Consider the following 22,023-nt stretch of genomic DNA (forward strand, 5'->3'; position numbering starts at 1 on the left):
AAAGACTTGACCAGACAATTTGCAGCACAGTACTGTAATACTCATTCCTAGTGCAGCTGTTGTGCCTTTGTTGTGTGGTGCTCAAATATCTTCTCCTTAAAGCACAATACAGTGGTACTTCGGTTTTCGAATGTCTCCGTTGACGAACGTTTCAGAACTCAAACGCCGTAAATGCTTCCATTTTCGAACACGCCTCAGAAGTCAAATGGCTTTCGCTGAGTGTATATGTTATTTTTCTCAATTTCCTCGTTGCACCTCAGTTTTCAAAAGTTTCAGAACATGAATGGTCTTCTGGAACAGATTACGTTCGAAAACCGAGGTACCACTGTACCTCTATTGCAGGGGTATTGTGTTACCCAAGGCTTCAAAGGACAGTGTCTTCTTACTGGGAAAATATGGTTCTCTCCCCAGCTGGTGTGTCCTTTGCTATAGTGAGAATTGTGTGGAGAAGCCAGGACTTCTGGCATACAAAGCATATATGCTACTGAGCTACAGCCTTTCCCTGTGAATTAGATCTTAAAATGTCTGAAGTGTATGAAGTACGCATGATGCTGAGGTGGGGCTTTCTTACAAGTGTGCTTTCTTGCACACTGATTTCATCAGGATGAAGCCTAGACATTTTAAAATTAAATGACTGTAACTCACTTGGCGGAAACTCAACAGCTCATGGAGTTGGGTGGCATTGCCATGTCAGAGTTCCTATCCATTTCAGCTGCTCTGGAATTTACAGGAAATATAAACAGGGTGAGAGTTGAGCACAGCCTTCGGTAAACAGTCTAAATACCATTACCAACCAGCCTGAATTTTACTGGCCTACCAGAATTCTGTCCTCCTGGCCAGTTGTCATAAAAAGCAGAATGGAAACATTGTGGCCAGTGCTTTCGATATTTGCATGTTAGTATTTTTAAAGCAGTTTCTTGTCAAAAGAGGAAATTCAAAGGCATTTCCCCTCCTTAGGTTTTTGTTTTGATTTTTAAAAAAATCTTTGCTTTGTTCAAGGCAATGGTGCTCTGCACATGTACAGAGGCATTTGAATTATTATTTTTTAAAATAATAATAATAAAGATGTCAACCCTAAATCTATTTTGAAATAGATAAATAAAATAAAACAGAAATGAAGGAGAGAGCACAGATAAACACTTGGTAAAGAAATCAGTTTTTACAAATTCTCTTCATATGTTGATAGCTACATTTTATAAGCAGCCTGTATTTTCATGAGGTTTGTGGCAGGACTATATTTAACAGCTGCCTTTTACAGCCCATAAAATTAAAGGGTTGTAGTAAAATTATAAGCAGTGAGAAGAAAAGTGCTTTTGTAGGCTTACGGCTGCTGAATGCGCAGCCTATCCCAAAATGAAAGGCTAGCCAAGGGCAACCCTGAAATTTAATTCTGGGCTTGTCTCTCTTTGCCCCTTAGCAGCGCTGCTCAGAGATGCCCTGTCATCGCCGTGATGGTTCCACCCATCGCCAGACTCTTCCTCACCCCACCGCTCTGGTATGTTGACAGCGCGCTAGCGCAAAGCATGCTGGGAAAACGAGTCCCCCGCCTTCTTTGTCGTCGTCGGAAGAGGGAAGAAAGGCAGCGGCGTTGACCACAAGTCCCAGGATGCCTGGCGCCTCTACTTCTGCCGGATAGAAAGAGGCAGCATCTTTTTCAAATACTGGGTGTTTTGGATGAGACAAGTTGCATTTGCGTTTGGTGAGTTTCGGTCTTTTTGAATTTCTTGTGTATGGGTGTGTTTTGCAGATAGTGAAAAGGAACCCAGGCCATCCTTGCTGTTCGCTCACTTTTCATGCGGGAAGCTGCCGAAGTTGGTATCCCCTGGGACGATCCTTCCCGTTCTCTTTTTCTTTTCGGACTCAGCCCTTAAAAGGAGATGCAGGGATCCTGCAGAAAGGAACCAGAGATGATTTCTGCCGCCCTGCTGCTGCTCTTTACCCAAACTTTGGGGCGTGCTAAAAGAAGGAGATCCGCTGGGGTGAGCTGGGCTCCACACCAGAGTTGCGCGTGCTTGTAGGGGCAGTGATGGGATCACAGGTCAAAATGTTAGTTTATAGCTCTGGCTTACCTCGGGCTTGTAGGGCTCTGCTATGAACAACGGGATTTGGAGCAAATGACTACCAGGTCTTCTCGGGCTCCTGTGCTGAACCCATCAGATTTGCTACCAAAAAATTCCCACCTTTCCACACTTTTGATCTTTGGCGAGCCAGGCCCGGAGTTAGAAAAGAATGTGCAGAAGTTTACCAGAATTTAGAAACGAAACATGAAGTTGTTGGGTAACTTCCTAACTACCTACCAACCAAGGGATCCGTAATATGAGCTTGAATCCTGGCAAGACAGAGACACTATGGGCGAGTTGTTCCTGTGTCCAAGAAATTTGGGGGGTGCTTTTGGATCCAGCTCTGTCACTGGGGGTTCAGGTAGCCACAGTGGCAAGAAGTACCTTTAACCAGTAGCGATTTGTTCAACAACTACAGTGGTACCTCGGGTTACATACGCTTCAGGTTACATATGCTTCAGGTTACAGACTCCGCTAACCCAGAAATAGTGCTTCATGTTAAGAACTTTGCTTCAGGATAAGAACAGAAATCGGGCTCCCGCAGCGCGGCAGCAGCAGGAGGCCCCATTAGCTAAAGTGGTGCTTCAGGTTAAGAACAGTTTCAGGTTAAGTACGAACCTCCGGAACGAATTAAGTACTTAACCCAAGGTGCCACTGCACAGTCATTCCTGGGCTGGGAATTCCTTGTCAGGGTAGTTTGTGCATTGGTTACTTCAAGACTGGATTACTGCAATGCACTCTATGTGGAGCTTCCCTTGTTCTTGAGCCGGAAGCTGAAGTTAGTGCAGAATACTGCAGTACAATTGCTTGACACGACTGAGGCCTTGTCAGCATATAGCACCTATGCTCAGATATCTGCACTGGTTGCTGATTTGCTACCGGGCCAAGTTCAAGGTGTTAGTATATAAAGCCCTTAACAACTTGGGACCAGTTTACCTGTGAGATCACCTTACCTCATATACACCCACTTGGCTGCTTTGATCTGCAGAACTGGCACTGTTAAAGGTGACACATAATACCTGTTCTACATCTGTAAGAACTTGATAGTTTAGTGTGGCAGCACCCTACACTTTGGAACTCCCTGCCTATTGATAGCAGACAGGCGCCTTCACTGTACTCTTTTCGGCACCTGCTAAAAGCATTTTTGTTTAGACAAGGCAACCCAGATATTTTGAAAGTTGATATGAGTTTTAATTAATTTTAAGTTTGTTATTTTAACTTTTCAAAAGTCATAAGTTATTATGGTTAATTCATCTTATTGGTAACTTTATTGTTTTATCTTTTCTGTAAACCGCTTTCAGGGTTTGGTTTCGTTTTACAATCAAGTGGTGTATAAGCAAATAAATAACGTTTTGCATTCAAGACCTCTAGTCTTGCTTACCTAGAAGTAGCTGCCATTAATTCCAGTTGGTCTTCCTTTCATGCAAATAACTTAAGTAGACCTGTAGGATTTTTCTGTTACAGTCTTCTGTAACCATGTCTTCTCAGAAGCAAGCCATGTTGAATTCAGTGGGGCTTGCTCTTATGAAAGTGGGGTTAGGACTGCTATTTTAGTAACCAAGTGGCTGTTGTTAACTGTGCAGTCTCTAGAGGCAACCCCTGTCAGCCCCACAATGCATTGCAAAAGTCTAACCTGGAGGTGATCAGAGGCTCTCTCTTTCATGAGTGGCTGCTTAGTTGCTTTTTTAAAGATTCCTTGTATGCAGGGCCTGCCCACCCAGAGGCAAACTGAGACAACTGCCTCAGGTGGCATAATCCACAGGGGCAGCAGGTCTTGCCTCCAGAAAATGCATCACTCGTTGCTGCTGTGGTGGCAACGATGGCTGTGGTGCGCTCCTTGGAGGTGAGATCAGTTTGGGGAGAATGCTAGCAGGGTAGCCTTTTATTTCTGTTTCTCTCTGTTACTTTCTCTGCGGGTGCTTTTATATTGTTTTGTGTTTTATATTGTTTGTCTCAGTGGCTAAGCTGTTGCTATTTCCTGGCTTTTATGTTATCTTCAGTTTGGCTCTGACAATGTTTTGCATAAATCTATGAAAAGTTATGTTTGTGCCACAGAGGTTTGCAGGTCTGTTTCCACAAATTATGGCAAGAGATAGTGTGGCATAGGTGTCATATGCAATCTTTCTCACAGTTGATAAATGCTCCCTTTCCTGCCAGTAGATAGAATGTAATGTGATGCTTGGTGCCTCAGCTATTTCCCCTCCTTCAAGGTCAGAAGCGGAAGATGGCAGACCTCGAAAGCACAGTCATAAACACCAGTGCGACCCAGGTATGGCATTAATAGCTATAGTAGTTTATAGTCAGCATATTAAAGGAGGAACTATATTTTGTTTTCTTTCAATTAAGCACAATAGGGTTCTAAACATAATGAAACTGGTTTCCCCTTCAGTATACACTAAAAAACTGAAGAGTCTTGTTTTCCAGACAAATACAGCCTGGAGATATGTGAACAGTACAGTACCACTGTTATGGGGCAGGCATAGGCAAGATGTTTTTTGGGACTACAATTCCCATCATCCCTGACCACTGGTCCTGTTAGCTAGGGATGATGGGAGTTTTAGTCCCCAAACATCTGGAGGCCAGAGTTTGCCTATGCCTGTTATGGGCAAATGAAAACCAAGTGATTCAAAATTTGGTCCCAAACTTAGAACACCAAATTGGTTCGGCATATTCTGTGTTTCAGAGACCATAGGAATATAGGAAGTTGCCTTGGATACTGAGTCAGATATTGATATTGTTATCATTTGGCTATTATTGGGGGAATATTGGAAAACTAATACAAATTTATTTACAAAAAAAAGAAAGATGCCGAGTCAGACCATCGGTCCATCTAGCCCAATACTGTCAACACTGATTGGCAGTGTCTCTCCCCTAGCTGGAGATATTAGGGTTTGAACCTGGGGTGCTTTTCATGAAAAAGCATGTTCTCTGGCACTGAACCCTTTCTGGGTCTGGAATGATCAGAAAGTTCCTCCAAAACTAAGCAGGGTGCTTCCCATTAGGCTCAGTCTAACTCAAAGGCGGGACGTGGGTGGCGCTGTGGGTTAAATCACAGAGCCTAGGGCTTGCTGATCAGAAGGTCGGCAGTTCGAATCCCCATGATGGGGTGAGCTCCTGTTGCTCAGTCCCTGCTCCTGCCAACCTAGCAGTTCGAAAGCACGTCAAAGTGCAAGTAGATAAATAGGTACTGCTCTGGCGGGAAGGTAAACAGTGTTTCCGTGTGCTGCTCTGGTTCGCCAGAAGCGGCTTAGTCATGCTGGCCACATGACCCGGAAGCTGTACGCCAGATCCCTCGGCCAATAAAGCGAGATGAGTGCCCCAACCCCAGAGTCGGTCACGACTGGACCTAATGGTCAGGGGTCCATTTACCTTTTAACTCAAAGGCAGAATACTCCCTGGGAATCCTAAAGGTCATTTCTCTGTTGAGAACTGTCGGTGAGGGGTTTCTATCCAAAGATGACAACGAAAAGGAATACTACCTTTATCCTTTCAGTCATTTGGTTCCTAAAACTCCACCCACAGCTGCTTTTACCACCACAAGGTTGCAGATTTGCACTTACCTCGCAATGGCTAATAATAGTCCTCTCGTTACTCAAGTCAAGTGAGCAAGCCCAACCTGCAAGCTGCTGGTACCAGATGATGTACTCTGGCCTATTGCTGTTCAAACATGCCTAAAACTAGTCTGGCTGCTTTCTGTAGTTCCTTTGCCAGCTCACAAATTGAAGTCATGGGCTGGGAGTCCTGACACTGGAGTTCAAGTTCTGCTTCATCACATCTGTGCTCTCTGCAGGGGATGTAATTATAGCGATAGCTTGCCTTAAGCTTGCCAGGATATACATGTTTCTGAGAAGTAGTTTCCCAAGAAGGTAGAGGTATGTGCTATAAGCATGTTGTTGTTGCTGCTGCTGTTGTTGTTTATATTCACGAAAGCAACACAAATTTTAAATATTAAAACCAGTTATAATAAACACAACTAATAAAAACCTTTAAAAGCATATCCAAACAAATAAAAGACAGGTTTTTAGAGATCCTGGCTCACTAAGAGAGGCCACACATATTTAGAACTCCTTCAAATCAAGGGCCAAAAGCCAGGGTCAAAGGGGAAGTTTATAGCCTGGCACCTAAAGATAGATTGAGATGGTGCCAGGGAAATCTTCCTGGAGAGAGCATTGCACAAGCAGAGATACCACCCTCCAGACTTCTTATGAAAGGGGCTCATGAAGAAGGGCCTTGGATGATGATTACTGTTTCCAGGTCAGTTCTTGTAAGGAGAGGTGGCCAAAACATATAGCAGTGAAATAGTCTTAAATGCAAATAGTGTGGCTTTGAGTGGGAGGAGTTGCAAATATACAGGAGAGACACAAATGTTCGTTCAGGTTTCCTTCAGCGCAGTTTTCCCTCTTGACCAATGTTGGTTGCCAAACCTGAACTTTGTTCTCGGGCTTCTCCTCTTCAGAAAGATCCCAAAGAAGCTCTGGTCATTGCTGTGACAACAAGGGCTATTTTCAACCTGGAAAAGGAGCACGATATCTTTTTGACAAAGGGAAAGGAGGAGTACGTGAAGCATCAGCAAACAAACGAGAACAACCCTTTGGAGCCAGGGACAGCCTTTGCTTTTATCCAGGTAAAGTGCCCAGAATAGCTTGGTCAAGGCATGTGTGAAATACAGAGCCCCTGTGTCTTTTAGAATTCTCATCTCAGAATTAACAGACACTTTTGCTGTTGAAATGGGTGGCAGTAGATTTTTCACTTGCACTGTTAATCTGGCTTTGCAATATGCTTTACACCCATAGATTATTTACATGCACTGTTAATCTGGCTTTGCAATATGCTTTACACCCATAGATTATTTACATGCACTGTTAATCTGGCTTTGCAATATGCTTTACACCCATAGATTATTTACATATCTATGGGTGTAAAGCATATTGCAAAACCAGATTAACAGTGCAAGTGAAAAATCTACTGCCACCCATTTCAACAGCAAAAGTGTCTGTTAATCTTGCCCCCCTCATGTTTCAATCAGACAGTAAAGACGTTTTAAATGAATGTATAAGTGTTCTTTTGCATGCACATTCATACTTTGCCATGCAAAAAATTCCAGTTTATATATATATATATATATATATATATATATATATATATATATATATATGGTTGCAAAATTGTTTTGTCCCACAACTGGTGTGAGAGCACCATAAGCAGTGCAAATACTGTACGATCAGTTTTGCCTGTGACAGAAGCAGTTCCCTGAAACTGCCAGAAAATTGTGGATCTGGTTTTTCTTCTTCACGACTCCCTCTCGCACAGTAATATGCACCTGTGCTTTCAGAGTAGTGAAGATGCTTTCAAATACTGTAATCTGAGCCATATTTAAAATGCTAACACATTTGCCTTCACCACTTACAGCCTTAAAGGCCAGTACTGTGGAGTACTGTGTCCAGTTCTGGGCACCACAGTTCAAGAAGGACACTGACAAACTGGAACGTGTCCAGAGGAGGGCAACCAAAATGGTCAAAGGCCTGGAAACGATGCCTTATGAGGAACGGCTAAGGGAGCTGGGCATGTTTAGCCTGGAGAAGAGGAGGTTAAGGGGTGATATGATAGCCATGTTCAAATATATAAAAGGATGTCACATAGAGGAGGGAGAAAGGTTGTTTTCTGCTGCTCCAGAGAAGCGGACACGGAGCAATGGATCCAAACTACAAGAAAGAAGATTCCACCTAAACATTAGGAAGAACTTCCTGACAGTAAGAGCTGTTCGACAGTGGAATTTGCTGCCAAGGAGTGTGGTGGAGTCTCCTTCTTTGGAGGTCTTTAAGCAGAGGCTTGACAACAATATGTCAGGAGTGCTCTGATGGTGTTTCCTGCTTGGCAGGGGGTTGGACTCAATGGCCCTTGTGGTCTCTTCCAACTCTATGATTCTATGAAATCTATTCTATTCTATGAAATTCTATAAAGGCCAGGGTTTATATAGTAATGAATGGTAATACACCTCTGGACTCTTCTCCCCCGCCCCAGGCAGCACAGTTTGTGAACAAGAAACTTCTTGAAAGAGACCCAGAGGAGAAGGAGCTCTTTGACGTGATTGTCCTCTCCAATAACAGTCCAGAGAGTGGTGTGCGGGTCATCAACAGTGTTAAGCAACACGGTAGGTGTCCTAGACATAAGACTGTTAAGCCATTTTCCAGAAACCTCTAGATTTCATTTTTTCCATTCATTGTAAATTTCATTCTTTCTTGGGGTAATTTTGATTTCCTCATGACCTCGTTTGCATTTCTGCACATTACAATGAGGAGTCCGTATGTATTGTGAATCGCGAAACGAAAAGAGGTAAGGACACTGGACAGGCTACAAAGCCATTCATCCCTGTGCTAGGAAGACAGCACTTAGTATGGAATAGGAGGCTAGTTCATGCTTATAGAGGACCACTTCTGAGTGCCTTGGGAGACCCATACCTGGAGTAGTCATCTAGAAAAAGGCTCATGCATTTGCACAAATCAGGCAGCCACAGGCAAATGTGGTTTCATTTATTAGTTTGTTTCAGTGATATATATCCTGCCCTTTGCAGAAGCCACAGAGCACTTTGCTAAAAGGTCAAATGAATTAAAAAGAAGCAAACTCTTTTAAAAAAAAAACCTCATACACTCATTTAAACTGTAAAGCACAGCAGCTCATAATGATTCAATTTATGTAGCAATTTACTAACAGTACCACCAGCAGCAAATTAGACCTTTTTTCTAGTCGACCTTGTATTCCAAATGCACACCAAAAAGGTGCATTTTGACAAATCACCTAACACAGGCATCCCCAACCTTCGGCCCTCCAGATGTTTTGGACTACAATTCCCATCATCCCTGACCGCTGGTCCTTGTTAGCTAGGGATCAATAGAGTTATAGGCCAAAACATCTGGAGGGCCACAGGTTGGGGATACCTGACCTAACACTACATAAAGGCAGGACTGCACACACCTTGAAATAGAGGGAGTTCCATATGCAAAGAATCACCACTGACAATGCACTTCCCTTGGCCCTCACACCACACATGTCATCCTCCTGATCTTAAAGCACAAATAGTCCCTGTATATTGTCAAAGTGCATGCATGGAGGTCACTTTAAGTGTGAAAAAACTCACAACAATATACATACCAGGGAGTAGGGAGGAACAAATAGCACCAGTAAGTAACTTATGGCGGAATCCCACCAGGGAGTAAGCCTGTTGCATTCAGTGAGGGACTTACTTCTGAATAAATATGGTTTGGACTGCAGCCTAAGACACCATCTTTGTTTTATGATCATGATCTATATGAACAGGACTATATTGTTTGCAGGCAGAAGGTGAAGAAGGCAGGGAGCACTTGGCTCCAAAATTTAGTGGCAGCTCAGGACGGAGGATAATGTTGTTTGGCCCACATATTTCAGTGCGCTGACCAAGTTTGCACTGAAATTATCTTTTGGATTTCACACCTCTCCAAATGTTGCGAAACAGTCGTTGCGTTGGATCAAAGAATGTATAAAAATCTGTTGAAATTTGTGCATTATATAAAGTATGTTTATGATTGCCCACATTGCAATGAAATATGTACTGAAATGCATTGTTTATGATAAAATATGTACTTAAATCCAAATTTAAACTATGAATTTTCATGCTTTCAAAAACACACACACAGGTAAATGTGGAGATGGGATGGAACAGACTCATGAATGAAGACACATGGCAGTGTCTCATATTGCAAATGGTTCAGTCTATACTTATCCCACATGTCAACTAGCTTCCTTGAAGACTTGTGTCTGCATGTACCCCTGCTTCACCACTTTGGGATGGAGATGGCTTCCATTCAGCCCAATCTGCCTGTGACTAGGTCCACATTCCAAAAAAAAAAATCAGAACCATGCAAGAAGGAGATCACACATTTAAGAATCATCTGGGTTATAGCTGTGAATATGAGCTCTGAGACTTTGCAGCCTCCCCACAATTGGCAGGGAAAGGGTACGTGCTACAGACATAAAAGTATGGAGGGAAATTTCCACAAAGGACACAGCAGGGAAGAGCAGAGAGCAAGTGCTGCATTTACATGTTGGCAAGGTTGCCACTTTTCCTGTGGTGTTTATTCCCCATTGTGTAAGGATGTGAGCTGGGGACGCTGTGAAGTTATGTGAGCAGAAACACAAGGCTACCTGGAAGCAGCCAAGGTGTGGTCTCAAGCTCTGACTCACCTAGGTACAGTTTAACCAGCTGTACTTATTTCCCCAGACTTGTATGGGTGGAACAGGCACCCTTGAGGGCATACCACAGTGCAGGTGCTGAGGGGGGAAGGCGCCTGGAACCAAGACAGGGACTTTCAGATTCAAAATGCAAGGGCATGTGAGCCTGAGACTGCCTCAAACTATCAGCACGATCTCATGGGCCCCAAACCCCTCTCTCAGGGCTTGGGTATGTGCTTTAGATAACCACTCCCATCCCTGTACGTGCATCAAATGTAGAAAAACCCACATTTTGAAGATCACAACTTTCTGTAGTTCCTTCCTCTTTCTTTATTAGTGAAAATGAAAGAAAACAATAAAAGATGCAGAATAGTTTGTGGGTGTTCCCATCGTATGGCCACTTTAATCATTTTGCCATGCTTGACAGTATTTATAAAAACAGAACAGCAGTGCTGTTAGAATAATATAATCATAGATTTTAACAGTGCTGCTGTTCTGCTTTTGTAATTAGTACTGTTGCTTAAATCCATTTCAAAACAGAGCAGGGCTGTATTGTGTCCTGTACTCTATTGTTCCAATACTGTGTGAAGAAGTTCAATTTCTCAATAAGGACATTATTTTGGCAACTCCCTTCTCCGACTCTTACAAAGTTGGATTGAATAAGCCATATCTCATACCTACAGACACTGGCCTCCTATAGAAGCTGGGGTAATCTTTTTGCAATGCTGACTAATCAACAATCAATAATGTTGCTATTAAAAGTGAACATTACCACATTCTGATCTGGCACTTTAACCTACATATATCTAAACAGGATAAACAACTGATTGAATGCTAGGTCAATGCCTATGATTTTCTTGATTTCTATTACAACAGAGAGTCAAAACTTAATATTGGGATGGGGCTAAAAACAAACATATGTTTACCCCATCAGAGTTGCACTCCAACACTGGTGCTGTGACTGAGCATAGATTTGACTGAGTCTGTGAAGTGTCGGTTCTAGGGCACCAATGGGAGCTTTCTTCCTAAGGCTAATGCCAACTTCCGGAGTGATTTTTGCCAAGGTGGTGACCGGGGAAATGATTGATGATGCCCCTCCCTGTGCATCACAGTCCTGATCCTGCTTGGGCCTCCCCACATTCGCATTTAAAAAAACACTATGCCCATGAATTGCTTACATGCCATTGACATTGTATCCAGTTTGGTCCAGAATGAAAGACTTGATACCTTTTGTTCTAGCTGTGCAAGCAGCACTATAGTGACATCTGGTGACAATTTCTAAGTGTTACACAACCAAGATTAAGAAGAGGTTGCCTAGTTCAGCCCTGCAAATCAGACCTTGTAATAGTGTATATTTTCTTCTAATATGCTTAAACTCCTTGTAGTCCCCCCCTTTACAACTACTGCACAATATTTATTTTTCCCTGGATTAAAGGTCTGGAGATCTCCAAGTTTTGTTTTGTCAGTGATGAAGATTCTACCCAATACTTGAAAACCCACAATGTGAAGCTTTTCCTCTCAGCTGACAGGACAGATGTGTGCAATGCACTTCAGAGAGGTTTGTTTCTGTTTCTTCTTTTCTTTCGCCTAAAAAGTTCCTGTTACAGTTTGTTGACATTGCTTTTATTTTATGTCCTGGGCCTACCATCTCTCCTTCCATATGTCCTCTCAAAATCATCTGCGCACCATCAAGTTCAAACAACAGAGAAATGTGCTTGCTCTCTCGCTCCAAAATGCTGTTTGTGGGTTTGTACCCCGGATAAATCCCAGCTGGTGTCATTGTTTAGTGTGGTAAGTTCCTCTAGTGGCGTGATTGTGAGGAAAGTCACATTCGTTGCGGAAGAGGAATAGCGTTTCCCTGCAGTGTTCCTCACACTTCTGAACAGACATCTTGAGGAAACACTGACCTGTTCAGCTAGTGCACGGAGAAAGTGGGAGAGAGGCTTCAACCCCAGGCAAGACTGCTTCGTCTCTTCTGCTTTCCCCCTGGAGCCTGTTGTTGTGACAAGGCAGCTGCATCAAAGACAACCTGTCCTCCCTTTGAAGGCTGACAGCAAAATAAAACAAAAAAATAAAGCAGTCAGTTGTGACATCTAAAAGCTTTAATAGTCATGAGCAGGCTGTGAACCAACAGAGCATGCCTCACATCTGTCACTTCCAGAGATACACCACATCTGTGTCTGCTTAACCTCAGGAGATCATTTCATGCCAGAGAATAGGATATTTAAATTGGGGCCTAGCCCAAGCTGTGTCTATCATGCATCCTCTGCTGAACCACTTCCAGACAGGCAATCTAACCGTCTCTCTGTCATACAGGAGTTTCAGCAGCACTCATCTTCCAGCAGGAGATACAGGCTCCCAGCACCCAGCTGCGCGTCGTCTTTGATGGTGATGCTGTACTCTTTTCAGACGAGACGGAGCGGGTCTTTCGTAAGGAGGGGCTGGAGGGGGCTGTAGAGTATGAGAGAAGGATGGAAAGTGTGCCCATGGGAGAGGTGAGGTTGCTTACTTTTCTTATCCTTTGCTGGCATCCATTCCCACCCCCCGCAAGGTGTATGAGTGATTTCTCCCTGTAAGACTCATTTCTATAATATATATGAATCGATATAACTAGCTATTGAGATCTTGAGCAAGGGCGAGGTGGCAAGGTCAGGGTTATGCTTAAGTCGATGGGCTTTGCTCATGCAGCCGCACATACCCAACTGCTGAGAAGATGATCCTTTAAGTAGCCTGTCCTGAAGCCATGCAGAGCTTTAAAAGTCCCAGAAACAGATTGGGAGCCAGTGCAGCAGACCCTCCAAGTGTCCCTATTTTCCAGGGACAGTCCCAGATTTACAGAAGCCGTCCTGGTTTCTGACTTGATCCCAGAATGTCCCACTTTTCCTTAGCAAGTCCCTATTTTCATTGGAGAAATGTTGGAGGGTATGGAGTTATGCGACCCCTGAGCCTAGAAGATAAGTCACTATGCAACCTTTAGAAGAGATCTGAAGGAAGCCCTGTATAGGGAAGTTTTTAAAAAAATGTTTAATGTTTTATTATGTGTTTATATATGTTGCAAGCCGCCCCATGTGGCTGGGGCAACACAGTCAGATGAATGGGGTATAAAAAAATAAAACTATTATTATGGAATAGGACATCCCTATTTTCATTGGAGAAATGTTGGAAGGTATGGTGCTGCTGCTGCTAATATTAATTATTTTTATTTTTATTTTGTACCCCATCCATCTAACTAGGTTGCCCCAGTCACTCTAGCCGGCTTCCAAATGATGGAGCACTGGTGTAATACAATCATATTTACCACTCTCCAGTAATAACGTGATGGAGGACCGCTGTAGTCACCCCCAACCACACCTTCTCAAGATGGAGGGTGAGGGAACAGCTGCAGTCCCCTGTGGTTCCTGCGCAATGTTTGCCATCTTGCCAAAGGTTGCAGGCAGCTTTACCTGCAGCAATTGCATGTTGATTGCCCTCTTAAAAGACAAAGTCCAGCAACTGGAGGAACGTGTAGCTACGCTCCAAAGAATTAGAGAGCTGGAGCTCTTCTTGGAAGCAACAGAGCACACCGTCTCCACCAAGGAGGAGACAGGGGACTCCCCTGAGAAGGAGGCTAGTTCACCAACACAGGAGCCAGATATATGGAGAAACGTGACTCAAAGAAGTAGGAGGCCCAGGGTTCGCTCTGATTGTTTAGAAATACGCAATCGCTTTGAGGTCCTTTCCCCTAGCATGGAAGACGAAGAGCAGACTCCATTTGAGGATCTCTCCCTCATTACAGTCGATCAGGTATATGAAGACGAGCAGCAAAGGCAGTCTTCAGGGAATGTGCAGGCGACCTTGGAACGGACAGCTCACGGAAGAACCCCGACCAGACCTAAGAGGAGGCGTGTGGTGGTGATAGGGGATTCCCTACTGAGGGGAACAGAAGCAATGATCTGTGGGCCTGACAAGATGTCTCGGGAAGTGTGCTGTCTCCCCGGGGCTAAGATCCAAGATGTAACTGAACGACTGCAAGGAATCATAAAACCCACTGACAAATACCCCTTCCTCTTGGTTCATGTGGGAACCAATGACACTGCAAGCAATAGCCTCCAGAAGATCAAAAGAGATTACGAGGCTCTGGGCAGGAAATTGAAGCAATTAAATGCACAAATTGTCATCTCATCTGTCCTCCCAGTTGAACGACGTGGCCCAGGGAGAGAGGGAAAAATAGTGGAAGTGAACAACTGGCTTCGCAAATGGTGTAAACAGGAACGGTTTGGATTCTTAGATCACGGAATGCAGTTTCTTGAAGATGGACTTCTGGCAAGCGATGGGCTGCACCTCACAACGGTTGGTAGGAATGTTTTTGCAAAAAATCTCAGAAACCTCATCAGGAGGGCTTTAAACTGACTAATGTGGGGGAGGGAGACAGTGCTCCTGAAGGTAGGAGTCTATCAATTGATGAAGATGATCATCCAAATGTCATAGACCGAATGGAGCAAACAGCACGCAGACCTAGTGGTGGGAGGAAAAAATCCTTAAATAAGAGACACGGGGGAATGATTAATGGACTTCAATGTCTGTACACTAATGCGCAAAGCATGGGAAATAAACAAGATGAGCTTGAGCTCTTGGTACAACAAACTAAATATGACATAATAGGCATCACTGAAACCTGGTGGGATAAGTCCCACGATTGGAATGTAATAATGGAGGGATACAATCTATTTCAGAGAAACAGACCAGACAAGAAAGGAGGAGGAGTGGCGTTATATGTCAGGGATGTGTATACCTGTGAAGAGATCCAAGATTTAGAACCTCAAAGCCAAAGTGAGAGCATTTGGGTCAAAATTAAGGGAGAGAAGAATAACAGTGACCTCATTGTGGGAGTTTACTATAGATCCCCAAGCCAAACGGAGGACATAGATGATGCCTTCCTGGAACAGATGGCCAAGCATGCAAAAGGAAGGGAGATAGTAGTAATGGGGGACTTCAATTACCCGGATATTTGTTGGATGTCAAACTCAGCCAAGAGCATAAGGTCAAACAGATTCCTCACTGGCCTTGCAGACAACTTCATTGTCCAGAAAGTGGGAGAAGCTACAAGAGGAACAGCCATTTTAGATCTGGTCCTAACCAATGTTGATGACCTGGTTAGTGGGGTAGAAGTGGAAGGATCATTAGGCGCGAGTGATCATGCTCTTCTGAAGTTTACTATACAGCGGAAAGGAGCAGCCAAGCATACTAGGACTCAATTTCTCGACTTTAAGAAAGCCGACTTCATAAAACTTAGGGAAGTGCTGGGTGAGATCCCATGGACAGTAATACTAAAAGGAAAGGGAGTTCATGATGGCTGGGAGTTTGTTAAGAGGGAGATAGTAAAAGCACAACTTCAGGCAATACCATTGAGACGGAAACATGGAAGGTGCCTAAAGAAGCCAGGGTGGCTATCTAAAGAACTTTTAACTGAGTTAAGATTAAAAAAGGATGTGTACAAAAAATGGAAAAGGGGGGAAACCACCAAAGAGGAATTCAAACAAATAGCCAGCACGTGTAGACACAAAGTCAGAAAAGCTAAAGCACAGAATGAACTCAGGCTTGCTAGAGAGGTTAAAAGCAACAAAAAAGGCTTTTATGGGTATGTTCGTAGCAAAAGGAAGAACAAAGAAACAGTGGGGTCACTCAGAGGAGAAGATGGTGAAATGCAAACAGGGGACACAGAAAGGGCTGAACTCCTCAATGCCTTCTTTGCCTCAGTCTTCTCCGATAAAGAAAACAATGCCCGGCCTGAAGAATTTGGAGCAAATGATTCAGCAGAGGAAACACAGCCCAGAATAACTAAGGAGATAGTACAAGAATACTTGGCTAGTCTAGATGTATTCAAGTCTCCAGGGCCAGATGAACTGCATCCAAGAGTATTAAAAGAACTGGCAGATGTGATTTCAGAACCACTGGCAGTCATCTTTGAGAATTCCTGGAGAACAGGCGAAGTCCCGGCAGACTGGAGGAGGGCAAATGTTGTCCCTATTTTCAAAAAGGGGAAAAGAGAGGACCCAAATAATTACCGCCCAGTCAGTCTGACATCAATACCAGGGAAGATTCTGGAGCAGATCATTAAGCAAACAGTCTGTGAGCACCTGGAAAGGAATGCTGTGATCACCAATAGTCAGCATGGATTTCTGAAAAATAAGTCATGTCAGACTAACCTGATCTCGTTTTTTGACAGAATTACAAGCCTGGTAGATGAAGGGAACGCAGTGGATGTAGCCTACCTTGATTTCAGCAAGGCATTTGACAAGGTGCCCCATGATATTCTTGTAAAGAAGCTGGTAAAATGCGGTCTTGACTATGCTACCACTCAGTGGATTTGTAACTGGCTGACTGACCGAACCCAAAGGGTGCTCATCAATGGTTCCTCTTCATCCTGGAGAAGAGTGACTAGTGGGGTGCCACAGGGTTCTGTCTTGGGCCCGGTCTTATTCAACATCTTTATCAACGACTTGGGTGATGGACTCAAGGGCATCCTGATCAAATTTGCAGATGACACCAAACTGGGAGGGGTGGCTAACACCCCAGAGGACAGGAACACACTTCAAAACGACCTTGACAGATTAGAGAACTGGGCCAAAACAAACAAGATGAATTTTAACAGGGAGAAATGTAAAGTATTGCACTTGGGCAAAAAAAATGAGAGGCACAAATACAAGATGGGTGACACCTGGCTTGAGAGCACTACATGTGAAAAGGATCTAGGAGTCTTGGTTGACCACAAACTTGACATGAGCCAACAGTGTGACGCGGCAGCTAAAAAAGCCAATGCAATTCTGGGCTGCATCAATAGGAGTATAGCATCTAGATCAAGGGAAGTAATAGTGCCACTGTATTCTGCTCTGGTCAGACCTCACCTGGAGTACTGTGTCCAGTTCTGGGCACCACAGTTCAAGAAGGACATTGACAAACTGGAACGTGTCCAGAGGAGGGCAACCAAAATGGTCAAAGGCCTGGAAACGATGCCTTATGAGGAACGGCTAAGGGAGCTGGGCATGTTTAGCCTGGAGAAGAGGAGGTTAAGGGGTGATATGATAGCCATGTTCAAATATATAAAAGGATGTCACATAGAGGAGGGAGAAAGGTTGTTTTCTGCTGCTCCAGAGAAGCGGACACGGAGCAATGGATCCAAACTACAAGAAAGAAGATTCCACCTAAACATTAGGAAGAACTTCCTGACAGTAAGAGCTGTTCGACAGTGGAATTTGCTGCCAAGGAGTGTGGTGGAGTCTCCTTCTTTGGAGGTCTTTAAGCAGAGGCTTGACAACCATATGTCAGGAGTGCTCTGATGGTGTTTCCTGCTTGGCAGGGGGTTGGACTCGATGGCCCTTGTGGTCTCTTCCAATTCTATGATTCTATGATTCTATGAACGTAGCTGCCCTGTTTTGACCAAGTGAAGTTTCCAAGCTATTTCCTAAAGCAGCTTCATATATATAATGCATTGCAGTAATTCAACTACCAGGTTACCAGAGTGTGAATAACAGCAGCAAGGCTCATATCTGTATGGTTAGTGGAAGTGGGGAGGGTCATGACTGGCAGAGGCCTGAGAGATGAATTCACACAGGCATGTTCATTACCTGATGACTACGGATGATGTGTCTGACAGTTTTCCTATCACCTGGCACTATCTCAAACCTGATTCTTTTCAATGGAGGCGATGAATATGTTCAACTACAAGTCATCAAATGGCACATATTCACCTGTAAGTTGACTCTTTGAAATGCCACAGTTCCCCCGCCCAGTTCAAAGGACTGAAGTGGCCAGGAAGGCGATTCTTTTGATGGGGCTTTGCTGCATTGATCTATCTTTACAAAGCAATCTTCTCTGGTTTATGTACTTTGATCTAGTGAATGCTAAAGTCAGACAGACGACCTACACTTTAAAACTCTTCTCCCATGCCCTGATGAAATGATCACATATACAGTGACTTCTTTAAAAACTTGCCGTTTTTATAATCACTCCTTGAATGTTGTCACTTGGATAAAGTAAGATAAACCCATGTGGTTTACATTATACTTTTGTCCCCCTCTGAATAGAATTGTTTGGTTTATAATTTACTGTTCTGTGGAATAATATAATGCCTCCCTCTTTTGTCTACTGTATTTTACAGGGCCCACTGAAAGCATTTGCTTTGCATCTTGGCAAGATGCGCCAAAAATTTGGCAAAGAGGACTCTCCCATCCGCATTTACTTGGTAACTGCCCGCAGTGGCCGTGACATGGGCATCCGGGCCATAAAAACGCTTCGCGAATGGGGCCTGGCAATTGATGAGGCCTTCTTCATGGATGGAGCACCTAAAGGCCCCATACTCTCTAAGATTCAGCCCCATATCTTCTTTGACGATGGTCTTCACAATATCCAGGGTGCCCAGGATGTTGGCATACCCTCTGCCCTGGTTCCTTGTGACTGCTGACAGGGACCACATCATGGTCCCAGTATTGTGGTGATTGAATAAATTGAAGAATGGCTGGGCAAAGCTTCAGACTGTCAGGACAAAGTTGAAATGGCATTGACTACATTTAGGGACCAAGGGAACAAAACTGCTGCATGAAGATACAGTGTTGGCTGCTTTGCTGCGATATATTCTGAACAAATCCAAATTCTGTATATGGACCCATTTAACTTGAGCAGCAGAAAGCTCATAAAGGAACAATGACTGAAGTATAACTGATTGACTTGATAGCTAAATGGTGACTAGAAAAAAAGCAGAGTAATTGCTGGGGGGTTTTTTAGCCTTTTTTATTGTACTAAAATACATTTTCATTTAAATGCTGTTGCTCTAATATTTTATATATGTGTATGCAAAAAGATCAGAAATAAAAATAGTGGGTTTTTAAAAATACAAAGCTAAAATGGCACTGATCAGAAATATAATGGTGAAGTTGTCCTAAGGTATAAATGCAGGAGATAAGCTAATCTCCCCAGAATTTCACTGAACTCATCATTGATTGATTCATTCATTTTATTTGTATGCCACTTTTCCACAAAAAAAGCTCAAAGTGACTTACAACAAAGAAACAAGGATGCATTTCAAACAAACACCACAAAAACAAATTTATAATAACACAGCAAAACAATAATACCGTATTTTTCGCTCGATAACACGCACCTGACCATAACACGCACATAGTTTTTAGAGGAGGAAAACAAGAAAAAAAAATTCTGAATGAAACAGTGGATGTATCATTTTTGTGCTTCATGCTGCGGCCACAGACATGTGATTTGACGGTGAGTTTGGGGTAGCCCAATGCAAAGATCCTGAGGATCCATGTGGATCCATGCTTTGTAACCACGTTTTTGCACCATTGCAGCCCCAGGCAACAGTGGGTGCGTGATTTTTTTGGTGCAGGCTGTAGCCATGGACATGCTATGTGATCTGATGGTGAATTTGGGGTGACCCAATGCAAAGATCCTGAGGATCCATGTGGATCCGTGCTTTGTAACCACGTTTTTGCACCATTGCAGCCCCAGGCAACAGTGGGTGCGTGATTTTTTTGGTGCAGGCTGTAGCCATGGACATGCTATGTGATCTGATGGTGAATTTGGGGTGACCCAATGCAAAGATCCTGAGGATCCATGTGGATCCGTGCTTTGTAACCATGTTTTTGCACCATTGCAGCCCTGTTTTTGCATCAGATCATTGCTATGTGATCTGATGGTGAATTTGGGGTGACTCAATGCAAAGATCCTGAGGATCCATGTGGATCCGTGACTGGAACCACGTTTTAAGTAGGGAGGGAAGGAAAAACATAGAAGCGACAAGGAGAGGGGTGTGCAGAGAAGCAGCTGGCTAAGAATGCAGGAGAGGGGTTTTACCGGAGGGAGGAAAGGAAGGCAAAAGTCCCCCCCCCACACACACACAAGCCAGCCAGCTCGCTCGCTCTCTCTCTCTCTCTCTCTCCCCCCCCCCCAACCTGCATGTTGCCTTCGAGTCCCAGACGCACGGAGAGGAATTAGAAGGAAGGACGCTCTGCTTGCCTGGAGGGGAGGGGTTTTCTCTGCTCTTTGTTCCGTTTGAGCAAACACAGTAAGGAAACAGAAGCGGGTGGGCAGTAAGACCCTGAGGCAGAATGCAGGAAAGCAGCAGCTTCCTACTTTCCTCCCTTCTCCGGACGATTTGATATTTGCCTGATTTTTGCCTTCACTCGCGCTTGTCAGCTCCAGGGACCACACATTCGCTCAATAACACGCACAGACATTTCCCCTTACTTTTTAGGAGAAAAAATCTGCGTGTAATAGAGGGAAAAATACGGTAACTACCAACGGAACCACACCTCTGAGAAAGGAGGGAAGGGTGGCTCTAAGGTAGTCCACACTTGTGGTGATAGTTGCACTCTTTCCCCAAATGTTGAATTTTCTGCTTCCACTCATGCAATAGGACCTCCCCCTCGCCTCTCCCCAAGATCCAGAAGGTTCCTCAAACATCTGGAGCAGATTTTCTGGGTGCACAGAAGCGGAGGCGACAAGGCAGTCCCACATTACCGTCCCAATGAAAATCCACCCACCCCAAAAAGCACCTGTTATTTATCCTGGGAAGGAAGTTTCTGTTAGTGCACATGGAAATAGATTGTAAATAAATAAATAAATTAGGATTATTAAGGGCCTAGAAAGCTCAATAATATGCAATGGTAAAAATCCTCCAATGCAGCTTTAATGGGGGGAAAGAAGTTGTTTGCCCCTAGGGACAAATGAAATATTAGCAAGTATTACATTAGGTTTATTATTACAGCCTGGAAGGAACTGCAAACAGAAGCATCAAAGGTTCATCATGAGAGAGTGCATACATGAGTGCCTTATTCAGCCACATCCAGAATTCTGCTGAGGTCAGTGGAATGTTGACTTTAAGTGGGGCAACTGATGCAGAATCTAAAACTGGCCAATCTGTTTATACCAATGTTATCCACACGAGGGCAGCACAGAGCTCTCTACCAAAGCAGGCATGGTTTAGCCCAGACATTTTCAACCTTTTTGAGTCCAGGACCTTGACCAACTACATTGTTTCTGCAGCACTCCTGTGGGGCTCAGGAGCCCAGTTATGTCACCCCTCGCCTGCAGAGCTGGCCGCCTCTCGACCTTTCTTGAACACCCTCCCTTGTGGAGTGTTCCATAAGGTTACCAGACGTCCCTGTTTCCCGCGGACAGTCCCCAGATTTACAAATCAATCCCCATACAAAATCCATTGAAGTTGAAAAGGGTCCCCAGATTCATTGAAAAAAATCTGGTAACCTTAGTGTTCCATCAGCCTCCTCTCCTCTCTCCTTGGGAGTCCTCTGGGCAGTTGCTGTCGCCATCCCTGGTCTCTAAGCTGCCCCACTCCCCACCCCAAAGAGAGGTGCTGCCTGCAGAGCTTATAGTCAGGGCTACTGCAATAAACAGCTGTGCAAGCCTTTGGGAGGCGGAGGCATCAGAGGAGGGAGGGAAGGAAAGAGGGACAGAGGCCAGTGTTGCCTGCAGCACCCCAGACTCGTTCAGTGCACCCCAGGGTGCCACGACACACTGGTTGAAAACCACTGGTTTAGCCTATCCCTGCTCTTTCTAGTACAGTCAAGATTATTCTTTGTTTGCTTGCTTGTGAATATAACATTCCTTTTCCCCCCTCTGACCTCGAAACAATGTGTCAATGTCTGTGATAGGTCTCTTTTTAAAAAATACCCTGTATGGAATCCCTGTCAAGGCTGTATAGTATATATTTTAGCATTTGCAAGTTTGACTACTCTTTAGACTTCCCACT

At 44.1% G+C, this 22,023-nt stretch overlaps 1 protein-coding gene across 4 annotated transcripts; it reads left to right on the forward strand.

The window, feature by feature from the left end:
- Window positions 1-1,553: 1,553 nt before the first annotated feature.
- Window positions 1,554-19,368, forward strand: LOC128416424 (cytosolic 5'-nucleotidase 1A-like). 4 transcript variants are annotated; one of them, XM_053394155.1, is made up of 7 exons: window positions 1,554-1,699; window positions 4,271-4,329; window positions 6,517-6,684; window positions 8,082-8,211; window positions 11,701-11,823; window positions 12,582-12,760; window positions 18,403-19,368. In XM_053394155.1, the coding sequence occupies exons 1-7, from the start codon at window positions 1,675-1,677 to the stop codon at window positions 18,703-18,705; spliced, it is 987 nt and encodes a 328-aa protein (XP_053250130.1). In that variant the 5' UTR covers window positions 1,554-1,674; the 3' UTR covers window positions 18,706-19,368. The 4 variants fall into 4 exon arrangements, with proteins under 4 accessions (XP_053250130.1, XP_053250139.1, XP_053250149.1 ...); XM_053394164.1 differs by having other exon boundaries at window positions 1,590-1,699; window positions 4,225-4,329; XM_053394174.1 differs by having other exon boundaries at window positions 1,593-1,699; window positions 4,276-4,329.
- The last annotated feature ends 2,655 nt before the right edge of the window (window positions 19,369-22,023 follow it).

Source organism: Podarcis raffonei, chromosome 1 (genome assembly GCF_027172205.1).
Source record: "Podarcis raffonei isolate rPodRaf1 chromosome 1, rPodRaf1.pri, whole genome shotgun sequence".
Lineage (NCBI taxonomy): Eukaryota > Metazoa > Chordata > Lepidosauria > Squamata > Lacertidae > Podarcis > Podarcis raffonei.